Below are 12,179 nucleotides of genomic sequence, written 5' to 3' on the forward strand. Positions count from 1 at the left end.
TGGTATATAATTATATTTTTTTATACATTATTCTAACTATAATAGCGCCTTCGCACTGTTTTAGTTTGATTGAAAATAAATAGCAAGTATCTCACAGTCGAGCATACTCGATTGAAACGCTCTCACTTCCCTTATTTTGATTTATTTTTAAATTTTGTAGACACGACATTTAAATTTGCTGAGTTTTAAAGGGCCATATTCTCTGTCTGCCATATTCTCCTTCTCCTTTACCACACCCATATTATACCCCATTATCCGTGGTCTAACGCGCATATAAACAGTAGGGAAAAGTTGTGCTGCTGCTCAAGCAATTATAAAACTCCAATAGGGATAGTCAGCAGTATAGATGGATGGACAGCAAAAGGCTACTGCAGTTGCAACTCGCAGCAGTCAGCCAGCCAGCATTTGGTGGCTGTCAGCCGGAAGAGCGTACGTGGAGTCACGTAATCGGAGCAACGCCATCAGCCTGTTACTGTCTTTCCTCCCGAAAACAGAAAACAGAAAAGGGAGCGAGAGTTAGAGCTGGCTAAAAAGGTGCAAATGGTCGTGGCGATGACTGCAGTGAAAGTGCTAAAAAGGCGCCAGTCAGATGCCACGCCTCCTTGTGCAGATAGTGCAGAGAGAATTTATACCCACATGACATCATCGATTGAGGAGGAATGGAATGGAATGAAGGCTTTGGGCTACTGTGTGACGCAGTGAAGCTAACGGACGCATAACTCAATCCGCATGGAATTTTTATTCCCGCAGCGGTGGCATCCACAATAAATCTGCATTAGAGAGCTTGCAGCTCGCAGTCATCGTTGTTACTGTTGCATGCATAGCTTGGCTCAAGGCCAACAAATGGCGCACGCACTGCAGAGGCAACTGAGCTCGATTGTTGATGTTGCTGTTGTTGTTGTTGCTGCCACAAGGCGGCTGCATAATGGTCACAATACTATGACAACAAAACGCTTGCTCCAATGAGCTGTGCAACAAACCATGCTGGATTCTAGAACAATAACATTGGGGCGTGGCAACAACACACACGACACACGACACTCAGCGACTCAGGATGGCGAATCGCGTTTCCAACGGGGTTAAAGTTGCTGCAATGCTGCAGGCCGGCTGTGTGTGTGTGTGTGTGTGTGCGAGATAGTTTGTCTGTTCGACTCACTAAAGTGTCGCCGCATTTCCGCACCTTTGTATACTTAGCATATGAACATAGGTGAGAAGGGTATGCTCGACTGGTTTAAAGCCACAGGTTCAGACTTCATAAATATGTTTACTTATTCCTTATCTGCACTAATAATTAATATAACCTTTGAAGCCTGTCTCTTCTTCATTCTATATCAAAATTCAGTAGATTTAACAGCTTTAGCTTCCAAGTCAGTAGTCAACATAGACTTGTAGACAATTAAAATTCTTAGAGAATTCAAGAAGAAAAATTGTTCTTCCATCTAGATCCAATAGAATTTAAATGGCATGATTAAGGGGTACCTAAGAGTTGAGTACACTTGCCCAAAAGACAAAACTGCCGATGAGGAGCTTCAACAATACTTTTTTGCTCACCCTTAGCAAAGGTCTATCACACTCGATCAAAAGTTAAACTACAAGTGTGTTAAAGAGAATACTTTTTTCATCACATTTCTAAGCTATCTTAAAGTCGATCACACTCTACCAAAAGTTAAACAAGTTTATATTGGCAAGAATGATTCTTTCAATAAATATCGTGGGAATCTCAAAGTCAAGCACACTTAATCTTAACTCAATCTTTCATCATTATTAGTGATTATCTCAAAATCGATCACATTCGATCAAAAGCTAAGACTCAGTTCTTTTCGATAATACTTCCTTAATTATATTTAGTTAGTATGTCACAGTCAAGCACACTCACTCTTAGCTCTCCCTTTGATCATTATTAGTCATTACCTCAATGTTGATCGCATTCGATCAGAAGCTAAGACTCAGTTCTTTTCGATAAGACTTCATTGATCGCTTTTAGTAAGTATCTCGAAGTCAAGCACACTTAATCTTCATTATTAGTGACTATCTCAAAGTTGATCGCATTCGATCAAAAGCTAAGACTCAGTTCTTTTTGATAAGACTTCATTGATTCATTTTAGTGAGTATCTCACAGTCAAGCACACTTAATCTTAATTCTGCCTTTATCATTATTAGCGACTATCTCAAAGTTGATCACACTCAACCTTAGACTTCATTGATCCCTTTTAGTGAGTATCTCACAGTCGAGCAAACTGCAAATTCGCTTTCTCACTTGTTTATTTAGTGGCAACGCGGCAGCAGCTGCACTTTAGGCCGTGTGGCTGCAGCACGTGACAAGTGGCCGCTCCCCAAGCGGCGGCGGCAACCTGGTTGTTGTTGGTGGACACGGACAGCTGTTGCCGTGATTTCCATGGAAACGCCGTGTGAGTGTGTGCGGGAAATGCTTATCTATTCCGGCGTAGCAGCGGGATAAGATAAGATAAACGACGACGACGACGCTAAATGTCGACAAACTGGCCAGAAATCAAGGTTAATTTCACGACCGCCCCCCCAAAGTCCCATTATAGCTCATCCAACGGTTCAAGTACTTAGTGATAAGAGGGGTAAAGAGGAGCGGGGGATGCAATACTTACGCCTCACAGTATGGCATTTTATTGTAGCCCTTGTAGGTTTTCATATTGAGCGCCATTCCGCATTCTGTGCATTTGAAACACGTTTTGTGCCATGTCTGAAACGAGCAAAGGGAAAATACAAAAATTCTTGTTAGTTCGAGAAATAGCAAGAGATAAAAAATAAAATAAAAAGAATAAGTGCAATTTTTATAGCCCTCTATTGCCATTGTAGTCATTGCCTTGTTAAATTGGCGCAATGCAACTAAAAACTTAAGCTACAACTTAGCTAAAACTGAAAACAAACACTATAAAAAACAAAACTCTTGCCAACTATGAAAAGATTTTTCGGTCTCTCTGGTATCTAGTAACTACTTATGTTTTGTCCAACTAATTGGTCTGCGGTAGCAAAGAGCAAAATGAGAAGTTGAAGCCAGACGGAAGTCGAATTCTAGATAAGTGCTTGCAAGTTCACAGGCAAAAGTTTCAACAACTTGCTCGTGTTTTAAAGTCATTATGAGGTCAGCAATTATCGACTCTTCTTAAGAGTGCAGCTTATAAAACCAAAATGAGGATTATAAACTCATAAGTACCTTGTAATTGCAGGATAACTAATATGTATTTAAAGCCTAGAAACCAAAGATGCACAGAAAGAAAAAGTGACAAAATTAAGAACCAAATTTAAAAACATGCGGGAATCATTTTCAAAGATGTTCGGAAGATAATTTCAAAAATTTATATTCCAATTCTACAATAGTTTTAGCTTGGTTATTCTTAAAATTTCAAAATAAATACTTTTGTTTCAAAATTGTAAATGTTTTCGAACTTAACACTAAATTTTTTATTTGAAAACAGGGATAAAAGATTGAAATCTTGTTTCAAAAGGTTTTTAATAATAAGTCTGTTTCAAGAATATTTGTTTTTAGGAACCTAAAGTTCCAAAAATGTATTATTTTTATTTTGGTTTTTTATCAAATTTGTTAGAACTGTTTTTTCAATGCGTAGGACAACTATTATGCATTTAAGACCAAAGCAGCTTATTTGTATTGAATTATTTGTTCAAAAATATTGTTTTTAAGACCAAAAAGAAAGAAAGCTACAGTCGAGAGTGCTCGATTGTGATATACCCGCTACCCATTTTGAATTTTAGGAAAACAATGTGATATTATTCTTAAAATATACCAAATTCATATACCACTAAAATATCAAAATATACCAAATACTATAATTGACATATTGATATAATAATGCATTCCAAATATACCGTAGAATACAAAATATACCAGATTGTGCGGTATTAATTTTAAATTTTATTTCAAATTTAATATACTGGACAATCACTAATCTATACCAAAGGCTATAATTGGTATATTGATATAGTATTACATTCAAAATATACCATAAGAGTAGATAGTAAGCCCCGTAGTAAGAATACGTTTTTTCCCAGATAAAATTATTTCTTAAATTGCTTGATTTTTGCTGTGCATAACAATTATTATGTATTTAAAGCAATTAAAGCTCGCACAGTTACGTTTTACAGATCCATAACTTTAATAACTTCAGATGGGCCATAAAATTGTCCCAAGTGAAACACACAAACTAAAGCTGAAGTGAGCTGTATAATCTCAGCTGCGTCCTAGACTCTTGGCACAAGTTTCGTCGCCATCCAATTTGTGCGAGAGGAAAAATCTAAAAATCTTTTGCAAAGCGTTGCAAAGAGTCGCAGTGGCAAGGCGAATTGTCATTGATTGCTGGGATGCAACACGAAGTGGCAACTGAAGTCAGACTCCACGGCAGCGTGTTATGCAAATTTGCTAGTTTTGCTTTTGCTAACTGAGACGCTGTTTCCTTTACATTTTCCCCTACCTCAGCTTCCTCTGTTGCAGTTAGGATACGAGGGTCAACAAACGATTAACTTGTCTGTGGGATTAGAGGCAAGGCAAAGGCGCAGCAGGAGAAAAAAATGCGTTAATTGGTTTCACACATACAAAGACACACTCAGCGTAGACATCAACCGCAGAGAGCGCAGACACGAACCAGACGCCCAAAGTGATGGGAAACTGATTTGACCAAATCAGACAGCAAGAGGGAGAGAGAGAGAGAGAGAGGAGGAGCGGAGGGAAACCAGTTTAAACTCAGCCCACTGGGGAGTTGCAGTAGCGAAAAGCCAACCACATTCCAATGGGGCATGCCACAAAGCGCGGCACCAAAGTTGATAATAAATCAACGGATTTAAAGTTATTGTTGAAAAGTTTTCGACTAAAAAGTTGTGATGCGTTTTGACCTCTTGACGCTGCGGTTGGCCAAAAAAACCCGATTTTACCGTACGTCAGCGCATGCGTAACCGACAGAAAGAGATAGCAGGAGAGACAGAGAGAGGAAGAGGGAGTCTGTCATAAGCCGAGTTTGCTTCAGCTGCAGTTTGATGCGTTTTGTGATGACGACAACACAAATTCAATTTCAATTTCACTTTCACAACTCGCTCTCTGTGTCTCTGTGTGAGGTAATCGTTTGTCAAGCGATGGCTTTTAATTTTCTATGCTCGTTTTAACCCACTTTTTATTTCTTTTTTCCGCTCGCTTCTCGTCTTGGTTTTCAATTTGCGGCTCAATTTCCAAAAAAACAAGCACACACAACAACAACAACTTAAAAAAAAGACCTAAATGTTTCATGTTGTTTCTTCTGCTTAATTTTTTTTCCCTTTTTCGTTTTTTTTTTTGTCAAGCAAACCACATCGAGAGGTGTTGAATTTGCATTCGAATTTGCACGCTTTCAACGTTTTAAAACGGCAACGGCTCCACTCTGAGCAATAAAAAACTAACAATTGGCATGAGCCACAACGACAGAGAGACGGACAGACAGACAGACAGACAGACACATTCAGAGTCAGCTGCATTGGTGTGTTATGGAGATTGGATAGGGTGTTAGGCATGGAACTGGGATTTTTTGTTGGTAGGGTTAGCGTGAACAACAACGAAACGCAGCTCGCTTGTCGGATTGGATTACAACAGTCAAGCGACCAGCAAAATGACAAATGAGGGCAACACCAATAGCAATAACAACACAAGCAACAAAAGTAAAAACAACCACAGCTATAATACAGCTACAGTGAAAACAATGGGGAAATGAACACGAACAAACGGCTGAAATGGTAACATGCAAAACCAAATCCATTTATAAGCTCAGAACGTGAAGTGTCAAATGATTTGCCGACTTCCAAGCAATTTCGCCAAGAATTGATAAGAAAAAAATAAACAAAACAATAAACAAATAAATATCACAAAAAAAGTTATAAATTAATGAAGTAGACATTTGTTGAGAAATTAATTATCTTGGCTCGAAAATGTGGAAGCATTTTCAATAGAACCACATTCTAAAAAAATACCGAATTAATATACCAAAAATACTAGAATATACCGAATATTATGTTTGACATACCAATATAGTACATGTTACATTAAAAATCTACTATTGCTATTTGTATATACCATTTACTTTGGTATATTTTAGTATTTGTGGTATATAAATTTAGTATATTTTTAGAATATATTTTAATTGAATATGGTCGAGCACACTTGGCTTTGGTTTTTTTGCTATATCAATATAGTATTACATAAAAAATATACCATTAATAGTTTTACTTATGGTATATTAATTTGGTATACTTGTCGAATATGGTTTTATTGAAAATGGTCAAGCACACTCTGTAGCTTTCTGACTTGCTAAAATTACATTTCCCTTTTAAGCAAATTTAATTTAAGAATTTGAAAGTTCGCCCCAAGTTCAATATTGAACTCTTTAGCTATTTCTCTCTAAATTTCACTTTAATTTTAGCCCAGTTCTTTGGCCAAAAATCACTTTCAAATCGAAATGCAATCGCCAGAAGAAGGAGAACTGGCAACCGACAAATGGCAAGTGGCAATTGGCAAGTGGCAAGTGGCAACTGGCATCATCTGTTTATTGTCTGCTGACTTAGACAAAAGCCCCCAAAGAATTCAAAAGGAAACATATATCAAATGTTAAATGTTTTAGTAATTCCAATTTGAATATGCGAACGAGGCAGACAGACATTTAGGCAGCTGCGATTTGAGTGCATCATCAAGCAAGAGATGTGAGGAGGAGGAAGAGAAGGCGTTGCACTTGCCACACGGCCCACGTGCCCCTGTTGTTTGTTGTAAGCGAAACCCACTTGCACTGGCAGCTGTTCAACACACGAAATGATCATAATGATGCCGAGATGCTGATGATGCTGATAATGATGGTACGCGTGTGTCTGTGCACACGATGATGACGATGATGATACGGGAGCTCAGTGGAGTAGAGTAGAGTAGAGCAGCTGATGAAGCGGAAGTGAAAGCGGGCAACGCAGAATTAAACTACTTCCTTACTTCCTACTCGCTTCTGCTGGCAAACAACTGTAACACACACTCAAAAGCTTGCAACACACACAACACACATATCACAGACTTGCTTGCCAAGGCAAACTCTGTAGAAAAAAAAAAGAAAAATCGGTTTTTTGGCAACCTTCTTTCAACGTCGTCGTTAGCATCGTGCGGGTTGCCCAAAAGAGCATCAAAATTAAGTTCAAGTTTGTTGCGTCGCGTTTTGGTCAATTTAACACGACTTCCACAGCTCCTCTTCACTTCCCCTCTTTCCCCCTCTTGCTGTCGACGCTTACCTAAAATCGCTCAGGTTTAGGCATATATTTTGCACGCTCTGTTTCATTTACAACTGTTTGCAATTGTTGTTGTTGCTGTTGTTGTTGTGTGCACACAACAGTGGCTCTTAGAAGTTTGTCATCGGCTGTGCAACAACATCGAGGCTAACTAAACAAACAACAACTTGACGCATTTATAAATCTGATAGCTTTTGCTCGAGTCTAAATAAATGAATTCGCATAAATTTTCGACAGCGTCAACAATCTCAAGTTGTTATATAATCGCAATCTTAAGAATTTCAAAAGATTGTGGTCGCATTGTTTTCAAAGTGAAATATTACATCAGAATTTTTATCTTAATCTTATAAGCAACTTGCAGAGATCAACTAGATAATTTTATTATTTCACACTAACATTTTTATCTAAATCTTAAATACAGCAGGAACTTTTCAACTTTGCGAAGTATTATATTAAATCATCTAGATAATTTCATTATTTTATTAGCAAATTTAACTTTAAAAAGAGATTAGATAATCTTAGAATGTAAATTAAACCCGCTGTTCAGAAGTTTAAATATATTTTAATCACATTTTCAAAAATAACGAAATTTCTTTAATTTTTTTTTTAATTTGCACCCACTTGCAATCGAATAAAAATTGTAGAAGTTATACATATAAGGGTTTTAGTTGCTTTGACTGGCAATTTGGTATATTTTTCGCTCTTTGGTATATTTTTATCAACATACCAAATAAAGTATTTGGTATATTTTTAGTATCTTTGAGGAATATTAATTTTGTCATATTTTAAAATAAATGCCACACTGTTTTGCTTTCATTACAAATGAGTAACGAGTGTATCCCAGTCGATCACATTCGACTGAAGCGTTCTTACTGGATTTGTATAATTTTAATGTTTTTATAATACAATAACAAATTTAAAGATCCGTTTTACCTTGCATATTATGTAATATTATTGTTTCCGAATCATTTTTAATCTATCTATAATTCAAAATCGGTCCCAATATTATTCTGTTTCCGAATCATTTTTAATCAATCTAACATATAATTTGAAAATCTGTTTAATTTCTCAAGCATTTACTTTTCGTTCTCAGTTTACACTGTCTACAAATCGTTGTTTCTTTATTTTTTTGTACTGTAAATTTGCATTTTTTGATTACATACTTTTGCTGAACGTGCATATTAAGGTCAAGGTGTTGATATATTTTTTCAAATTGACTTGGCTTTGCCATAAATGGTCACTAAGAATCATGAGAGCTAAATATTGAGTCATAATTGCCAACAAATCTACCTGATCGCAACGATCGACGATCGACAAAAAGCAAAACAAATAAATAAATAAAACCCCTTTTCAAGTATCAATGATTACGAAGTGGATTCCGTTACGCGTCGCACACACAACACAACACAATTGTCGCCTTCCGTCAACGTCTCCATTGGCTGACCTTATATGGCTGATCGATGCGATATATAGAAACCAACAGTCTCCCAATCTCTCTCTCTCTCTTTGTCTCTCTCTCACACAGCTTGCCTACATAAAATGACATAATTGTCATTATCAGCTCTGTGATGTGTGTTAAGTAAGGCCGCAAATAGTTTTAATTGTTGCCCCATTGACGTGACTGGACTGCGCGATCCAAAGCGATCTCTCTAAGCTAACTTGGAAACTGAAACTGGCAACAAGTCCCAAGTTGGTAATGTTATAATTAAATAGCTAACAATGTTTTTCCTCCATCTCCATTGGGTGCATGTTTTCTTATGCAATTCTCTTTCTTTTCATGCCTTTTTCTTTCAATAACATTTTCATTTCCACTTGGGAACTTTTCACACGCCAACAACACACAATTTTCCATCAACATTTGTGTTGTTGATTTGTCATGGTCCGACTTGGGCTTTATAGCTTTATGGATGGGCCAGTTTATCGAGCTGTAAAGATCTTTTCATATCATACGCTTCGATCGACAAGTTTCTAATTTGTTTGGGGAGGCAAACAGCAAACAACAGTTGCCGCTTTCAATTTCATTTAATTGAGTTTTTTTCTTTTAACTGTTAATTAAAATCATTTTGTTTACGCGCTTTAAGAGGGGGGAGTTGGTGGGCAGTAGGGGAAGAGGAGGTGTGGCATATTAATAACAGTCTGTTACCCAACTCTGACTTTACTTTAATGTCTCTCTTTACTTTGCTCTACGACTGGATTTTTGCCTTTGTTTATAGAGAGAAAAAAAACTGGAACTGCTCTGTTTGAATTTTGCAATTATTATACACGTTTTGTTTGCTGTATGCAACTTTGGAATGCTTTTGTTGTTGTTGCTGTTGTTATTGCTGTATCTACACAATCAAAATGTTGACTACAGTTTCAAAGTTGTCAGACAGAAATGACGCAATCGCAATCGCAGCAAACTGTCTCTGAAATTAGATACTAGAGAAAATCTTTGCCTGTAGCAGAAAAATGCGAATATTATGTATTCGCATGCATAACATTCATGTTTGTGTGTGCTGATAAAAGAGAGATAGTTCTTTTTTATCTGCAAAAATGATATATTGAAATGGCATTCCATTCTCCGAAGAGATGACGCGATACAGTGAACGATATTTCAATGGAATCGAATATGTTTATTATTACTAATAATACCTTTATTTATTTAAACTTATAACATTCGTTTATCATATTTCAAAGTTTGTCTACGACACCCTCAAACTAAACACACACATTTTGTTCAGCGAAAACCGCAAACAATTGAACAACATTTTCGCATCTGTATCTGACAGCAACATATTCGTATATATTCGCATTTATAGCGGCAAAAACAGTTTGGTTTTTATGCGCCCCGATCACTACAACAACAATTGATTAGAATCGCGTTGTGTGTGTGTGTGATTATGATTTCAATTTGGCCGCATATTTGCACGTTCGCATCCAAAAGATACAGCTACAGTATCTACGAGTTTGTATGTGTGTTTCTCTGTGTGTACTCTCCGACACAGGCTGCATAATTTGTTTATTAATTTTATTATTGTGATTTCGATTGCCTCCGCAAAAAAGAAAAAAAAGTGGCCACCAACTGAGCGCTGTTGGAGCAGCTGCTGCCACATCGCTTCTCCGCTTATTTTTTTGCCTCTTTTCATTGTATCTGTGTGTTCTCTTTCTTTTTTTTTGCGTCAACAATAAAAAGCATTACATCAACCTCAACATAACGCGAGAGTGGCGTGGCGTGGTGTGGCATGGAGTGGAGCGTAGAGAGTGACTCACGCCGGAGCAATGCCACGCCGAAGCCGAAGCAAGCGAAGCAACCGAAGCGCTGGAGGCGACAGTGTCAGTGAGGCAAAGCAACTGCTGCTGCTGCTGCTGACTGGAGAGCGACCCTGGAACCGGCCACTGGAGTTGAGTTTATAACTCTATACTCGCTATCTAAAGTGGAGAAGAGTTTGATGGTCCAGTGTGAATGTGTGGAACATGTTAATTTTCATAGGGGAAACTCATAAAATGCATTTATTACTAATTAATAGAAAAAAAAGTGAATAAAAAGTTAAATCTGATATTTGAAAACGAGTTCCTAGCAATCTTTTAACTTAACTTCCTATTTCAATAAAAGATTTCATTTCAAAACTATTAAAATATTGTAAAACCTTTAACTGAAATAAGAAATTAAGTTAAAGAATGCTAAGATTCACTTCGAATTCGCATAAATTCAATACAGATCACTTCCGCAAACAGTTCTCAAGTATTTAGCTATCGAGCAGACTCGTCTCATGGTTTTTATGTTCATTCAAATGGGGGAAAAAACACATTTGATATCTAGTCGCAAGCTTGGCGAGCGTTTCATTAACTTATGGATGCGTCTTTTTGTGAAGATACGCACTGAGAACGGGTCGAATAGGAATAGTAAATCATCATGAGTGTATCTATGCACATCAGCGAGATGCGAGAAGAGTTTTTACTTTGCTGAATAGAGCTCATAACGGTATTGCCAGTTAAAAGATACATAACAGCATTTAAGCTATCGCCCCTCTCTCCTCATTCCCATGACTGGAGTTTCTTCTCCTCCTCCTCCTTCTCCACTGGCAGCAGACCAACTTGTCAGCCTCATCATCATCAGTTTGTGCTGGAATTGGTGTCGATGTTGTTGTTGTTGTTGTCGTTGTTGTATGTAAATGGTCAAACGTTTCTCTCTTTATATTCAAGATTGGAGTGCTAGACAATGAAAATATCTTCCTACTGTTCAGTCTCCCGCTGCTGTTCAATTCTTCTAAGCTCAGCCAAATATACAACAACACGGCATAGCACAAAAAAATGGAAAACGAACTGTTGGCCCACATTGAATGGTCATAGAATTTGTTGAACCAACTAGCAAACCAGCAAAAACAAAGCCATCAACAATGTTGGTGAATTTTCTTGTCGAGTTTCATGCTGTTATTCGAGTTATTTGGGATGCTGGGGATGTTTGGCTAGTTGTCTTGTTTTGTTGTTAGTTGTTTTGTTTGTTGTCCCCAGTGCTGATGTGCATTGTGCACAGTTTTGACAACTAAAAATGGGCGGTAAATTCTTGTTTAATGTCGAAAATTGGTGGACAAGTGCATATCAGGCACAGTCTGAAATTTGAATGATTTATATGACTTGCAAGTGTGAATGTGAAGCGCTGAAGTGGCTTCAATTGTCGTAGCAACTAAGCTCAAAATAAAAATTCAAATAAAACTGGACTGTGAATGCATTTTTTTTGTATTTTAATATGGAGAAGAAATGGAGAATTTCATCTTAGAGACAGCTTTCAATCAATTAATTATAAATATGTTATCGATGACAATTATCGACTTAAATTGTATATAAGACAAGCTATATTTATTTTCCAACTTGTCTTATCGATAATCAAACAAATTTTGTTACAATGCCCAAACTATTATTATCGAAACTAT

At 37.1% G+C, this 12,179-nt stretch overlaps 1 protein-coding gene across 3 annotated transcripts in view; it reads right to left on the reverse strand.

Annotated features, from left to right (window-relative positions):
* The window catches only part of LOC133840333 (LIM and SH3 domain protein Lasp), a 32,974-nt gene that overhangs the window by 12,170 nt on the left and 8,625 nt on the right, over positions 1–12,179 (reverse strand). For all 3 annotated transcript variants that reach the window (XM_062272105.1, XM_062272106.1, XM_062272108.1), the window contains exon 2: positions 2,619–2,713. In XM_062272105.1, coding sequence (XP_062128089.1) covers positions 2,619–2,713 — 95 coding nt within the window. The remainder of the gene's footprint in view (positions 1–2,618; positions 2,714–12,179) is intronic.

Source organism: Drosophila sulfurigaster, chromosome 3, assembly GCF_023558435.1.
Source record: "Drosophila sulfurigaster albostrigata strain 15112-1811.04 chromosome 3, ASM2355843v2, whole genome shotgun sequence".
In the NCBI taxonomy this organism is placed as follows: domain Eukaryota; kingdom Metazoa; phylum Arthropoda; class Insecta; order Diptera; family Drosophilidae; genus Drosophila; species Drosophila sulfurigaster.